The 15,000-nt window shown below is 51.6% G+C and overlaps 1 protein-coding gene across 7 annotated transcripts in view; it reads left to right on the top strand.

Annotated features, from left to right (window-relative positions):
• The first annotated feature begins 2,932 nt into the window (after positions 1–2,932).
• The window catches only part of fat1a (FAT atypical cadherin 1a), a 66,928-nt gene continuing 54,860 nt past the window's right edge, over positions 2,933–15,000 (top strand). For 5 of the 7 annotated variants that reach the window (XR_004776475.1, XM_035529868.1, XM_035529867.1 and 2 more), the window contains exons 1-2: positions 2,933–3,219; positions 6,145–9,434. Coding sequence is in view for 6 of the 7 variants with exons in the window: in XM_035529868.1 (XP_035385761.1) it covers positions 6,173–9,434 (3,262 nt within the window). In the remaining variant the exon portion in view is untranslated. Of the gene's footprint in view, positions 3,220–4,129; positions 4,277–6,144; positions 9,435–15,000 lie in introns of those variants that run through there. The other 2 variants (XM_035529863.1, XM_035529864.1) reach the window with 2 other exon arrangements.

Below are 15,000 nucleotides of genomic sequence, written 5' to 3'. Positions count from 1 at the left end.
CCTCACTATACGTACCTTGGCTCCTTGGACCCACACTTACGTAAGGAGCTACGGAAACGTGTCCAGGGTGTATTATGCCTTCCATACTACTACAGCTCTGACAGAACATTACATCCACACATGGCACGCACACTGCAGCCTACGTGCTACACGCTACACTTCTGCATTGCTGTCGTTTCCAGAACAGTAAGGTTGAATCAATATTTTTCTCCAGTACAGCAGTTAACTTATTTACATAACTGGCCTTTTACAGTAAAGATTAAATCCCATGATGCCGGGGGGGGGGGGGGGGGGGGGGGGGGGGGGGGGGGGGGGGGGGGGGGGGGGGGGGGGGGGGGACTATGCAGCCAGACGCTTACAAGCAGCTGCAGTTTGCAATTCAGTTTGTTACACATTCACTCGGCAGACAGAGTTCTTCCAGTTGCGCATCAAGATAAATGTAACGGTAACTGGTTAACGCGGAAAACCAAACCACACATCCACTGTAGCTGTCGTTCGCCAGCCGACGGGTTCCTTTGATGCGTCCCAAGCTCATATGTTTGCTGCTTGACTGCAATCTAATATACATTAATTACTCTCTTTTTTTGCATCAAATGTTGGTGCATGCCAAAGTGGATGCTAAAAGCATTACAGGCTCATGCACCTTTCAGTCGACAACTCGTATGCAAATGCGTATGCAAATTAAAATGCCACACTGTGTGGTCTGAGTGGGAAAGCGGTTCTGCCGAGCAGAGGCATGTCTACGAATCTGCACAGACGAGTCGTTATGAACTGTCATATTAATCTTATCATTATAACTATTATAACTGTTAACACTGGACTGTTTTTGGTTCTCTTACCCATTTCAGGACTAGTATTTTTTTATAAAACGTGCATCATGCTGGAGCAGTAAGTGGGTTAGTGAGTGGGGTGGTAAGTGCCCCCCCACCGCCCCAGGGTGGAAGGAATCCAAATTAAACTACATCTCCCATGCCAGATAGCAGATAAACTGTGTAGGTGTTAATGAAGGGTCAATGATATGCTGTAGTCTGTCGTTTGGGTGCTTAGCATGAGCCGCTCTCGTGACCGGCCCTTCCCGGCATACAGGATGCAGCAGTGGTGACAGAACTCTGGTGCCTGGCCCAGACGCGTAGCAGGCCGAGAGGTTTAGTGCAGTCTGTCCGGTTTTGCCTTTTGGTCCTTCTCCTCCTAAGACGGTCACTGGCAACCGTGAAAGTCTTGGAAGGGCAGCATCAGAAGGGCAGCGTCTCTATAAAGGAAGAATACCCTGGATGGAGATTAGAGGTTTTACGTGTCTGTTCGATAAATGTCTGTTTGGCTCACTACAGACAGCTTGAGGTTTTTTTTTTCCCCCCATAACAAAGTGACATCTATAGGGGCGTTCAATAACGGGGGGATCTTAAAGGTGCGGTCCACTGTCACTCAAACCCAGGCCCAATGAGATTCAGTGCAGCCACGTGGTTATTCAGCTGGGGCCCTTAGTGAGCCCCGGTTGGCTGTTTAGCCGGTGGAGATCCATAATGAGCCCATGGATGTAGTAAGGTGCGTTAGAGCAGAGCAGAGTCTGAGACATGAGAGGGAGGAGATCTTCACTGACCATTAGTGACATAATGAGGTGGGCAGGGCCATGGGGCAGCCAGAGGCCAGGGGGATTGGACAGTTGACTGAGGCTGGTTTCTCCAGAGATGACAGTGATATGAAATTCATCATTAAATGACACATGCAACCAGAGACATTTAGGTACCTAGAAACGACAAGAAGTGGCATATAGAATAAAATAGTAGTGTTGCAAAAGACAAACAAATGTAAAAATCTGGAAAGGTAGAAGCTGATGTAAAAACACCTTAAAACAAAAATGAATAATAGTAGTAATGATGGCAGATGAGTCCTGGGTACTGTGATGACTAGAGTGTGTGAAGGCCAGGTTAGAGATGTTATTAGTGTATTCACTACAACGAAGGAGGTAAAACTCTCTCTCTCTCTCTCTCTCTCTCTCTCTCTCTCTCTCTCTCTCTCTCTCTCTCTCTCTCTCACACACACACACACCACCTCCAGGCATGTTACTGCTTCTCAAGGCCACAGCTCCCAAAGCCCTGTGCCAACAATGGAATGTCTCAACAGTGCCAAGATCAAAAGCACTGGACCTCTCCCTGTATCACCTGACCGGAATCCAATTAAAGCTTTATGGGTGGACCGGAGGGGTTTTCTGTGTGTGTGTGTGTGTGTGTGTGTGTGTGTGTGTGTGTGTGTGTGTGTGTGTGTGTGTGTAGGTGTGTGTGTGTGTGTGTGTGTGTGTGTTTAAGGGGGGGTTGGGGCTTCCGAGCTTGACAGGGAGTGTTGAATATCCATGTGCTAGAATGAGGAAGTGGGAGGAATACACACACACACACACACACACCTGGTGCCTCTCAATCACACAGACCCGATGGCAAACGTGCTTTTAATGAAAGTTAGCTCTGTAGAAACGAGGCGCAGGGATTAACGCAGCACGCGACGCTCCAGAGGCTTCAGGTGGTTATCACAAGCTCGTGCTACTGAGCCTTCTAGTTGTGGTGGACGATAGCCTATCAGAACACACTTCATATTATTATTTTTCTATAACACTGCTGCTGCAGTTGGAGGCTTTAATGTCCGCTGCCCAGTGCGTCGATAGAAAAATAAGAAACGGCAATTCTGGCTCCTCGTGGAGTTCTTGAGTAGTCTAATTATTGCATGAGTTGTACGAAGCGTCCGCGATCAATAAAAAATCAGCACCCCACCCCCCCAAAAATACACAAAAACGCCCCCGTGTCACTCGCGCAGCGGGCTACGGTGAGTGCGTGCATTCAAGAAGTGACACGAGCTACTCCCGGGGTGAGCTGAGTGACGTCACGACTCCCGAAACCCAGCCAGACATCCCGCTTTTAGAACCCGGGCGCCTCCTCCGCTGTGCGTGCGTGTGGACGCGAGGCATCGGTGAGAGGCTCACGGATTTCGCATTGTGGTCAAGGCTGTGCGTGCGTGGCCGTGTGGGATGCAGCCCGTGAAGTACGGACGCGCGAGGCAATGTAGGAACTAGTGCGGAATGCCTGTGCCTGCATTTGTTTTTGTTTTGTTTTTGTTTTGTTAATTTCGACTGATTCTTCGTGCGCAGGGATGCTCGCGTTCCCGGTTTGTCAGTACCTCTTGGAATAGATTTGAAGGAAACTTTGACGCGACAGCCGTCGCCTGCTTAGTACGGTCAGTACCTTAATTTTCTTCTTTTTTTTTTGCTTTTTTTCACTTCTTTTCTTATATTATTTATTTTAGAATGCCGTTGCAACTTGATAAATTTCGGATTTCGCTACCCATAGGCAGTCTAGTTTGTAATCTAAAGTTAAATAGTAGTAGTAGTAGTAGTAGTAGTAGTAGTAGTAGTAGTAGTAATAATAATAATAATAATAATAATAATAATAATAGTGTCTTTTCACTAGCGTGTTGAAGCACGCATGGTTTTGATTCAAGCCGTTGGCACTCGGTTTCACCGATTTAGCGTGTGCTCAGCGCAGAGCCGCGTGGAGTGCGCCGTCTCTGTAACGGTAGGGGACGAGCGCCATCACTCGCACGCAGCAGAACGGGCCGGACGTTCGGTCGTGCTTAGGAATCCCGCGGCCACGCGGTTCTAGTTCCAACTTTTCTTTTCGTCCTTTCCCTTATTCATCCCTATGAGCCTGCCAGTTTGCTCGCATGCACTCTCCATGACTCTCCACGGGATACCATCCTTTCTTTTACAATATAGCGCGGATACACCCGTTTAAAAACCGTTGGGGTGGCATCTGCTGTGGTTCCGCCGAGTAGATTTTTTAAAAGCTCGTTTTCTCACGCTTGCTGTCGGTTTTTGAGACGGACTGCTAAATCGACTTACGGTGTTCAGTCTCGTGAGTTCTTGTTTTCGTTGATCGCTCGCGAGCGGTGTGGCTTTCGTGAATAAAGCGTGTCGAGATATAGCGCGCTCACTTCCCCAAATAAAAGGCAAGGACACAAAATCTAACATCAAAAGACTTCGCCGGCCCCTCAAAAGCGCGTACTTTATCCTCATGCCAGCAGGAAGTAGATCCGGACGAGCGAGTGGCTCGCGGAGAGATATCACACGCAAACTACGGGCAAGCGCTCGTGAGGCTGTGCGCTAGGGGCTGAGTGCGCGAGGAGAGACGGTAGCACTCGCGCTGTGAGGAGAGCTTCTCGGTACCATGCAGAAATTGCGAACTTCTAAACTACATGCAAACCGGCCAAACACGGGACGTTAGTGCTGGAATCGGTATGTATGATGGTGAACGGGCGGAGGCGGTTGTTTTAGGTGATCGCCTGTTGGTGTGGCGGGGCCGCGAGCTGAACGTTACCCGTTTTCGAAACGACGTGAAAGTTGAACCGAGGTTTTTGCCCGGTGGCTTTGTAATTACTGCTCGGAGCTCGCGCTGCTTGCTTAGTTGGCAGCCCGCGGCTGAGGAAACTTTTCCAGGAACGGAGATCTGAAATAGCAAAATTGGTGACGCTTCGGAAGTTTTCGGCTGCTCGTTATGCAATTAAAAATGCTTCCGTCTAAACTTGTTTAAGCAAGATATTGTTGACTTGTTTGAACAATCTGGCATCTGGCTGTGGAGAATGAACACGGTCACCGATGGGGGGATGGGGCACGAGCCCCCGCTTTTGTTACAAATGCTTTCCTATCAAAGACAACAAAACTCTAGGGATCAAAACGTTGATATATTTTTAAACATGTTGTGTTTATTGCAGCTTGCGTTACGTTGTCTGTCGATCAATTAAAATAATAATTAAAATGTGAAGGAAAAAAAAAGTTTAAACGAACCAGGTTCTCTCCGAGGGCGCTTAAAGTGTTAAATTCGTTAGATTGCGTTATTATTGTGTTTATACAGCGAGTAAAGGTTTTGGGACACTCTGCTTTAACGAAACACTTGGTTTGATTAGCTCGAGGTCATAAATTGTCGAGTTGTCCCGGGAGGAGGGACTCCGACAAAAGGTGACCTAATCTAACTGGCAAACGTTATCCTTACACAGGTCGGCGATGTCCGACGTACTGGAACAGAAGTAAAAACGAAAGAAGGGTTGTTGGGTTTTTTGTTAGTTAGTGTAGCTCGGATGATACGTCTGTGGTTGGCCTGGTGCGACTGTTTCGTCGGACTCGCGCTGTGTCGCCCTCGTTCACGCGGCTGCCAGGGTTCCTCACGACCCACCTTTTCAGCATCAGAAACATTTCACCACCGCGCCCGGTTATATTCCCTTGCAGTTAATTAACGCGCCTCTGTAATCAGGCTTTGCGGAGCAAGACGTGTAAAAAAAGGAAAATATATCGAGCCCGTTAATAAAGTTTTTAGAAGCGGGCGCCCGTCGTTTAGCGGTACCGGCTTCAGATCCGTATATGGGTGGGAAGGGTGAACGTTCCCAACCACGACCAGAGACTCCCAGCCTTGGATTAGCTCGTGCACGCAGTGCGCGATGGAATGCGTGCATTTGTGTATAATCTGGAACGAGCGCTTCCATCCAGGGCTCCTCGCTGCTTATCTCCGCGCATTCCGTCCCCAGCGCCCGTGGAGACTTGGCGAGCCTGGAAACCCGGCGCCGCCGCTTCATTCGCGCGCTGCGCCGAGCACGTACGCGCCGTTCGGGCTGCCTGTGCCGGTAACGTTTGCCGCGCTCGCGCACGCATTCTTCTCGGACTGTCAATCAATTGTTTCCGCGGTATTTTACGTCCGGCTGCTCATCTGGTTTCTGCTACCGGTGCAAAGTGAATATTTATGCTTTGTAGACTGATTTCATTAACTTTTGTAAACATAACTTTTTTTGCTCTCCTGTTGAAGCGTTGAAACTAGGGGTGCATAACTGACGTTTGACAAATTCACAGCAGAGCCAAATCAAATTCAAACCAGACTTTGATTTTCAATGTCAGATCTTTTAGCTCTCTTAAATTGTGTTCAGATTTAGCTGTATATCTGTATTTGTCTCATTGGCATAATATCTCAAGAAGGCATATTTAAAATTTAAAAATTGTTTTTGTCCAAACTAACATACAGACCTCTGGCTCCCAGCCCTAAATGTCTGTAATTGGTGTTTCAGGACAAAAATAGAAAGCTTTTTTGGTTTCCTAATCCTGCACCTCCTTCTCCACAGGTGGTTCGGTGGAGAGCGGACAGCGAACATGCGTATCCAGGTGACGTCACTGCTGGCAGTGCAGCTGGTGTTCCTGTGGGACCCCGCCTGGTCCCAGGGGCAAGACACGTCGCCCAGCCCGCGCTTCACCCAGCCCTTCTACAACACCACCATCTTTGAGAACTCCGCTGCCAAGACCTACGTGGAGGGCCCCGTGAAAATGGGCATCTACGCCATGGACCCTTCCTGGGAAATACGGTACAAAATAGTGTCGGGCGACAGCGAAAGCCTCTTCAAAGCAGAGGAGTACCAGCTGGGAGACTTCAGTTTTCTGCGAATAAGGACCAAAGGAGGAAGCAGCGCAATCCTCAACCGCGAGGTGCGTGACCACTATGTTCTCACGGTCAAGGCCACGGAGAGGGCATGGAATGCGGAGGCCCGGGTGAGGGTCCGGGTCCAGGTACTGGACACCAACGACCTGCGGCCCCTCTTCTCCCCAACCTCCTACAGCGTGTCCCTGCCAGAGAACACGGCCATCCGCTCCAGCATCGCCACGGTCACGGCGACGGACGCCGACATCGGTACGAATGGGGAGTACTACTACAGCTTCCGGGAATGGACGGACACGTTTGCGGTCCATCCCACAAGTGGTGTGGTCACGCTGACCGGGAAGCTGGATTACGCGGAGACAAAGCGGTACGAGCTAGAGGTGCTGGCGGTGGACCGCGGCATGAAGCTGTATGGGAGCAGTGGGTTTAGCAGCATGGCAAAGCTAACGGTACGGGTGGAGCAGGCTAACGAGCACGCACCAGTCATCACCGCTTTGGCTCTGGCACCCTCTGACGCCGACAAGGACCCCACTTACGCTGTGGTCTCCGTTGAGGACGATGACCAGGGTGCCAACGGGGAAATAGCGTCTCTCAGTGTGGTTGCAGGAGACCCGCTGCAGCAGTTTAGAGCTGTGAGGTCCAGCCCGGGTAGCAAGGAATACAAAATTAGGGCTTTGAAAGAAGTTGACTGGGTTGGTCAGCCTTACGGTTACAATCTCACACTGCAAGCTAAAGACAAAGGAAATCCAGCCCGGTTTTCCTCAGCTAAAGTCATCCACATCACGTCCCCACAGTTTAAAGTAGGGCCTCCGAAATTCGAGCAGTCTGTTTACAGGGTCAATATAAGCGAATTTGCTCCACTGCGCACACCTGTTGTGATGGTAACAGCTGTGCCGAAGTATCCCCAATTAAAGTACACTTTAAGACAAAAATCAGACAAAAATCCCTTCACAATCAATCCAGATACCGGCCTGATCACAACAGCTGGGCCCGTCCGTGCAGACTATGCACCCCGACATGAGTTAGAAGTCTTTATTGGTGACAAAAAAGGAGCCACTAAAGTTATCGTTGACGTGACTGACGTGAACAACAATGCCCCGGAGTTTCAGCAGTCCTCTTACAAAGCCAGCATTGATGAAAACATGCCCATAGGAACGAGTGTGGCCACAGTTAAAGCAGTCGATTTAGACAGCGGAGAGAATGGCTACGTTACATACAGCATCGCTAACGTAAACCCCCAACCTTTTGCAATCGACTACTTCTCTGGGGTTATCAGTACCTCTGAACTTCTGGACTATGAACTGATGCCGAGGGTTTATAATTTACGAGTGCGCGCATCAGACTGGGGGGAACCTTTTCGCCGTGAGGTGGAAACGCAGGTCACGGTCACCCTCAGCAACCTGAACGACAACAAGCCTCTGTTTGAAAGCGTCGACTGTGAGGTGACTGTGCCCAGAGACCACGGCGTTGGAGAGCAGATCACCACTGTGTCTGCCATCGACGCGGATGAGCTTCAGCTGGTCCGCTACGCGATAAGAAGTGGCAACGGCCTGGACCTCTTCGAGTTGAACCCCAACTCGGGCGTGCTGTCCCTGAAGCAGCCGCTGGACGAGGGTGAGGCGGTGAAGGCATCCTTCCACTGCCTGCAGGTGGTAGCCAGTGATGGCGAGCATGAGGCACCGCCAACGTTCTTGAACATAACCGTCATCACAGCGCACAAACCCGTTCAAGTCAGGTGTGTTGACACCGGCGTGGCCACTATGCTGGCAGAAAAGCTGCTGCAGAGCAGTAGAGTCCACAACCAGGCGGAACCCGACGAGAACTTCTTAGACGTTCACGCTGCCAACCGCTTCACCCCCCAGTTTGCGGACTCGTTTCCCAGTGCGGTTGATGTGAAAGAGGACCTGCCGGTCGGGGCCAGGATCATCCATTTGAACGCGTCAGACTCGGACAGCGGTTTCAATGGCAAACTCGTCTACGTTATCTCAGGAGGCGACACGGAGAGTCGATTTGTTGTTGACATGAACGACGGCTGGCTGAAGGTGTACGCTCCACTCGACAGAGAAAGGACCGATCACTACACACTCAATGTCACGGTTTACGACCTTGGGATACCCCAGAAATCATCATCGCGACTGTTGGACGTCAAGGTAACGGACGCTAATGATAACAGCCCGCGATTTCTGCAAGACACTTACTCAGTGGAGATTAGCGAAAACACGCCTGTGGGCACGGAAATTATCCAGGTTGTAGCCACAGATAAAGATCTCGGGGACAATGGCATCGTCAGGTACTCCATACTGGCAGACACTGATCAGTTCACCATCGCTGAGGAGACGGGAATCGTTACAGTCAAAAAACCTCTGGACCGAGAGGTCCAGTCCGACTTTCTACTGCGGATAGCCGCTCGTGACCAGGCCACAGCCGAACCCCAGCTGGTGTCGACTGTGTCGCTTAAAATCACGCTGGAAGATGTCAACGACAACCCCCCCAAATTTGTTCCTCCCAACTATCGGGTGAAGGTGAGGGAGGATCTCCCAATTGGCACGGTTGTCATGTGGTTGGAAGCCCATGACCCGGACATCGGACCCTCGAGCCAGGTGCGGTACAGCCTCATGGACCATGGCGAGGGGAAATTCGAAGTGGACAAACTCAGCGGCGCAGTGCGAATCGTGCAGAATCTGGATTACGAGAAGCGGCAAGTGTACAACCTCATGGCGAAAGCTAAGGACAAAGGCAAACCGATTTCTTTATCCTCGACCTGCCACGTTGTGGTGGAGGTGGTGGACGTGAACGAGAACCTGCACCGCCCATGGTTTCCGTCGTTCGTGGACAAAGGATTTATCAAAGAGGACATACCCATTGGAACATCTGTCATGAAGGTCACGGCACAGGACGAAGACAAAGGAAGGGATGGGGAGATTGTCTATTCTATACGGGACGGGTCTGGCCTTGGGATCTTTGCCGTCGACGAAGAAACTGGTGAGTGTTCTCGCTATATCTTATTTATGTTCCGGACAAAAGTGTGAAGTGTAAGTGGTGCTTTATTTTGTCAGGCCATGGGCATTTCATGAGCCCGGTCGCCTGTGCATAAATCCGATCTTCCACATGGGGGAACATAGGATTGTGGAATTCCGAGCTGGATTTTGTACATACAGGGAGTGACGTCTCTTTCCTGCCACGTTATTCAGTCAGGTGCATCTGCACGTATTAGGAATTTGTGAAGTTGCAAGTGTTTCTCCGCATAGAGTCGGAGGGAACAGCTGGAGCAGCTGTTTCTCAGACCCATGTTTTTTCTTCTTCCGGCCCCCACAATATTCCGAACACTTTCAAAGGTATCAGGTATTTTTGCAGCAAAGGCGAGATGCAGCCCTGCTAACACTGCGCAAAGAATGCCTTAATGCCTCTCTCAGCTGGTCACGGACGCTGCAAGCACCTGTGCCAAAAAGCTTAAAATAAGCAGTCTGGAATTCCAACCGTTGCTCCACACGAAGCAGCATTGCCCACCCAGCCTTCCGAGCGCCACGCTCGCGGCTTTCCCCAGCACATCTCTTTAATATGCTGGGAATTTCTCGTTCGTGGCTCAACGTGGGCTTCTTCTTCTTTCTGGGAAAAAAAAAATTGGACTGCACTGCGGTATGCATAATTAATGCGCAAATGGGTCAGTGAAAATGTCATACATAAAACATAAGGTTTTTAGCATGCGCTCGCTCTGTAGTCTACACTTACGCCGAACATTGTTAAAAAAAAAAGTTGCTCCAAACCACTCTAAGAAGTCACTCCAAGAAAAAAAAAACATTAAATGAGCTGTTAATTAGTTGTTGAAGGCAGAGTGGAGCACTTTATTAAGGGAGGTAAATTTGCAGTGGCCTGCTCCAGACCCCAACAGGGAAATCTCGCTTTTCTGCAGGGGTAAATTTAGCATGGGCAGGAAGTGATGTCGCGGGGCTCTTCCCCTACACAGCCATCTGCCAGTCACCGTGCCAGGCCATGATCATGGAGACGGAGCGGCGGGAGGTCGTAGATCACCCGTGTCCCCTTTTGTGCCGAACTCTTTTTCTTTCTCTGCTTTTCGGGGAGGGGGAGGGGCTGCTCTGAACCCACGAGCGTGAGACGGGGGAGGGGTACAAGGCGGCATTTGTCTGAGGAAACGCGATACTCGGCCGTGATTGGTTAAAACTTAGCCGCAAAGGCAGCGTGCGAAAAAAAGGTAAATGAACTCTTTTGCAGTTGATCGTTGCAGAAGGTCTTTCATTCCTGGTTTCGCCACGGACCCCGCCTTCCCAATAACGCCCCCCCGTCTCTCCGCCCCCGTCCCCCATTGACCCACATCTGTTACTCGATCGCTAACTTCCATGTGTATTCTTGGAAAATTCTCTGGAAATTCTTGGAAAATTCTCTCTGATGTGCTAATATCTGCTTAGTATAGCAGGCTGCATGCTGACGAATCTTGGCGCCCTATGTTTATATATTTAGCCAGCGCTGACCCTGGCACGGTAGTCTGGCCGGCACCACCCTTAACCCGAGGACGTGGAGGTCAGCAGGAGCGTTGACCTAGTGTTCCCTGTCCCCCGGGACCTCTGGGTGACGGGTGTGTCCCGGCAGGGTTGGGGTTGTCGTGAGCCATTGTTAAAGATCATGACTGGTAGCAGAGTAAAGGTGTCTGAGGTTACAACAGCTACCCCCCCCCCACTCCCACACCCTCAGGGAGACCAGACTTTTGATGGGCAGGGGGCGTCTTTTCAGCAGAGCCAGGGAATGCCATGGGAGGTCAGCTTATGTCTCAAATAGTGCATCGATCGCAGTACACAGGCTGAACTGGAAGAGTCCTGATTTCTGATTGTGATGTGTTTTTGTCAACATCAAAAATCACAGTAAATAAATAAAGTTGAATTATGAATGAATGAATGAATGAATCTGTATAATGTGATTTTCAGTCTGTGGGATACTAGATCACATTATTACAAACCTACCCTAGGTTTGTAAAACTGAAATTGTAATAATGTGATCTAGTATCCCACAGACTGAAAATCACATTATACAGAGTGCGAAAGCTTAGTGGAGCACTGGGTCTCAAGAGAGAGAGAGAGAAGGGGGGGGGAGAGAGAGAGAGAGAGAGAGAGAGAGAGAGCGAGAGAGAGAGAGAGAGAGAGAGAGTGAGTGAGTGTCAGTCATTTGGCATTCAGCACAGGTCTACTTTGTTAGCGCAGTCATAGGCCTTAAAACAGCCTCTCAAAGTTGCTTAAGGTTAAAACGCCTTTCAAATGGAAAGAATCCCGCCATACGAACGGCACGCTGTGGAGAAGTGGCGTGTGAAGAGACGGCGCGATTGGCAGGCTGAGCACGCCTCAGCTGTGGGCTCTGGGGACTGTTTGTCTTTGCTTGCTCGTCACATTCTCTCTCGAGCTCACAGACGTGCCATATTTCGCTCGCTAATCACAATTTACTCCAAAACATATCCGAACGCCGCGTCGTATCGCTTTGTAGCTTTCGCTGAGAGTCTTTCCGGCGTGCTGCTCGTAACAGTTTGTGTTGAGGCACGTCGCCGCGGCGACGGGTAGCGATACGAGGTACAGGATCGCGACGCGATACGCCGGCCGTATCGCGCGCCCCTGGTGCCACTGCGCTCCTGCCTGGCGGTCGCGCCTGCGGCCCGACGCCTTCCCTCTCGTGGACGCCAGGTTCCCGCCTCGCTATATTTGGCCCGCCTGTGCACGCCTTGGAAGCACTCTGGGGTGGAATAATCTCAGCCCTCTCGGAAACTCTGCCTTCCCCAACCGCTCAGAGCCCCCCCCCCCCCCGCCGACTTTTCCAGCATCCAGAAAAAGCTCGATAATTTGAGCTTGCAAGCCAGGGAGATTAGCCGAACCGCAAATTGTAACTCCGAGATCGCGTCCGTCTCTCTCTGCTTGTCTGACACACACACTCTTTTATTTTCTTCCTTCCACGGGCTTAGGGTGCGGGGAGCTCTCCGCACATGTTGTTTACTTTCTTCAGGTCGCACACGTGTGGAGATTTCAGGGAGCCCTGTCCAGTTTGCTCTGTGTGTATGTGTGTGTATGTGTGTGTGTGTGTGTGTGTGTGTGTGTGTGTGTTTGGACCCTGTATCCTGAGTAATTGAGTTAATAAGGATCTCACGCACTGGCCCCGGGCGGAGGCCTCTGCCCGCGAAGCCGATTGATGTTACAGGGGCCACACATTGAATCCAGACGTGTCCCCAGCTGGCCCTTTGTGTGGCACAGGGCCACGTAAGGGCCACAGCCCTAAGCCACCAGCTCACAAATCACAGGGAGGCGGTGGGACTCCAGTCCCGTAAGCCTCGCGGCAGAGGGACCGAGCTGCTACCGGGCGGAGGAGGCGGACCGGACCGCCCGCATCCCAAACGGGTCCGGGCCGCGTCGCGGTGGTGGGGCGAGGTTGGAGTGTGGAGTCACGTTGGAAAGTAAGGCCACATTTTGTTGGTGGTGGTGTCTCGGTGGTGGTTCTCGGTGTTCGGACCCGGGGGAACCCCGCACCCGATCCCGTGTCGCGCTTTAAGGCAGGTCTTCTCTTGTCGTTCTGCTCTCTTTAAGAGCCACGGAGTGTTTTCAAAAGCTGCTGTGGCACACGAGGTCCGGCAGAGGTTCCTCGCCTCTATGTCCCAGCACCCCCCAGCCTCCAGCGCCGGTCCGAGCTCCGAAGCGCCCCCTCTACCTTCCCCGGCCTCAAGCCGCGGAGGGGCAGAGCTGGTCTGCCCGATGCCAGATAACAGAGGAATGCAACACGGATCCGCCACTGCATGTTGGTCTGGCCCTGCTGTGGCACGGTCCAACGAGCCGAGGGGGCGGGGTTGTGTCACAGTGCCCACTGGGGGGGGGGATGAGAGAGAGGGTGAGTGAGTCCTCAGCCACATTTTCTGGAAGGCGCGTGACCGACTCCACGCTGTCTGTGCTTGGGCCGCATCGCCCCGGCAACGGGGCCCTGGAATTCCAGGAAGGGAGTGGGGGGGGTTTGACTGTAGGGTGCAAACTGAAAAGGGCCCTTTGCCTCATTAGCAGCGGTTCCGGCCCAACAGCAACGGACGTAACCCTTTCTTATGCTAATGAGCACTAACGAGGGCTAATTGGGTTGAAGTGCACAAACGCACCGGAGCACTGAAACGAATAAATTTTTGAAGGAAGCAGAAAAAAACATTTTTGAGGTGAAGCTCCAACTGTGTAGATTTAGTTCCTAAATGGTGTGTGTGTGTGTGTGTGTGTGTGTGTGTGTGTGTTTGCTTCAGTTGGGTTTGTCATCATAGAGCTGGTTAAGCTGGCACACGTGACCGGGCAGCAAAACACTACCTGCCATGCCGGATTGATCGGCGTTGAATTCGAGCGCTCTTCACCTCGCCGTGGGGAGGCTGATCGTGTCCCGCCTTCTGTCCCGCAATCTCTTTTTACGACGCAATAAGACGCAATTACCACTGAGTTAAACATCTGGCGTTTGAACCCTGCTGGTCGCCCCCTCCTCCACCCCTCCACATTTTTAAAAACGCCTTTGATCCCACGCAGAAATACTCAGAGGAACACCGGCGTATAAATAGACAGAGGGGAGTGGGGTCTAGGTCTCCTGTTAACACACCGCACCTTTGAAACGCATGCTCTCTCTCTCTCTCTCGCTCTCTCTCTTCGGCCTTATAGAGAGAACGGGCTCTTTGGCGCATGCGCGCCGTGTCTGGATGTCTAGCAGCTAGCGTCCTGTGGCAACCCCCCACTCCGCCCGGCTGGGCCATTTCATGCTCCACAGTGACACAGCAATAGCGGAAGACGCTCGTTATCAGAGGGGTAAAACCACCAACATCCTGGCGGGCGAGCTCCCAGGGTCTCCCAACCACTTCTGTGTTTCTCTCGCTCCCAGGATGAGTGCCCACTCTCTGCCCATGTATTTTGCACAAAATAATTTTCCACTAAACAGGAGTTTGGAGGTCATTTTCCCCTCTCCTGCGGCCCCTTTTCTTGCGGCTTTGAAGACGACGGCGTACGGAGAGCGAGACATGCTGCTCGCAGTTCCGCTGCGCCATGCACCCCCACCCCGAGTGTCCCCCCGAGGCCAGCTATTGCTGGCGGTCAGGCCATCATAGCGACCCTCGCTGTATACAGAAGGCACAGCCATGCGTAAAAGAGGAGTCACAATGGACGATCAGTAGATAAGACGGCTTTTGTGCGAAACGCGTATTTGTTAAAGCCATCGACCGCTGATAACCGTTTCCTCAATCCACGCTGGAGAGTTGATAAACTTGGCACTGAGGCCGAGGCGGGGCGGGGGGGGGGGTTCTGTTTCCCTCTCTTTCTCTTTTTCCGAGGCGGCGCTTGTTCCATGGGCGAGCCAGATGGAGCACGGTTTTGCGAGCGTCGGTTTTAGCAGGCTTTATTGCGCCTGCACGGAGCACACATCGATCTCTCCCGTGTGTGTGCGTGCGAGAGCCTGCATGCATCTGGGTGAGTGCATGCGTGTGGCTGTGTGCATGTGTGTGAATGTGTCTGTGTAAGACTGTGTGTGTGTGTGTGTGTGTGTGTGTGTGTGTGTG

The sequence above is a fragment of the Electrophorus electricus genome, chromosome 9 (genome assembly GCF_013358815.1).
Source record: "Electrophorus electricus isolate fEleEle1 chromosome 9, fEleEle1.pri, whole genome shotgun sequence".
In the NCBI taxonomy this organism is placed as follows: Eukaryota; Metazoa; Chordata; class Actinopteri; order Gymnotiformes; family Gymnotidae; genus Electrophorus; species Electrophorus electricus.
Note: the sequence above shows the minus strand (reverse complement) of the source record. Positions and strands in the feature narration are given on the sequence as shown.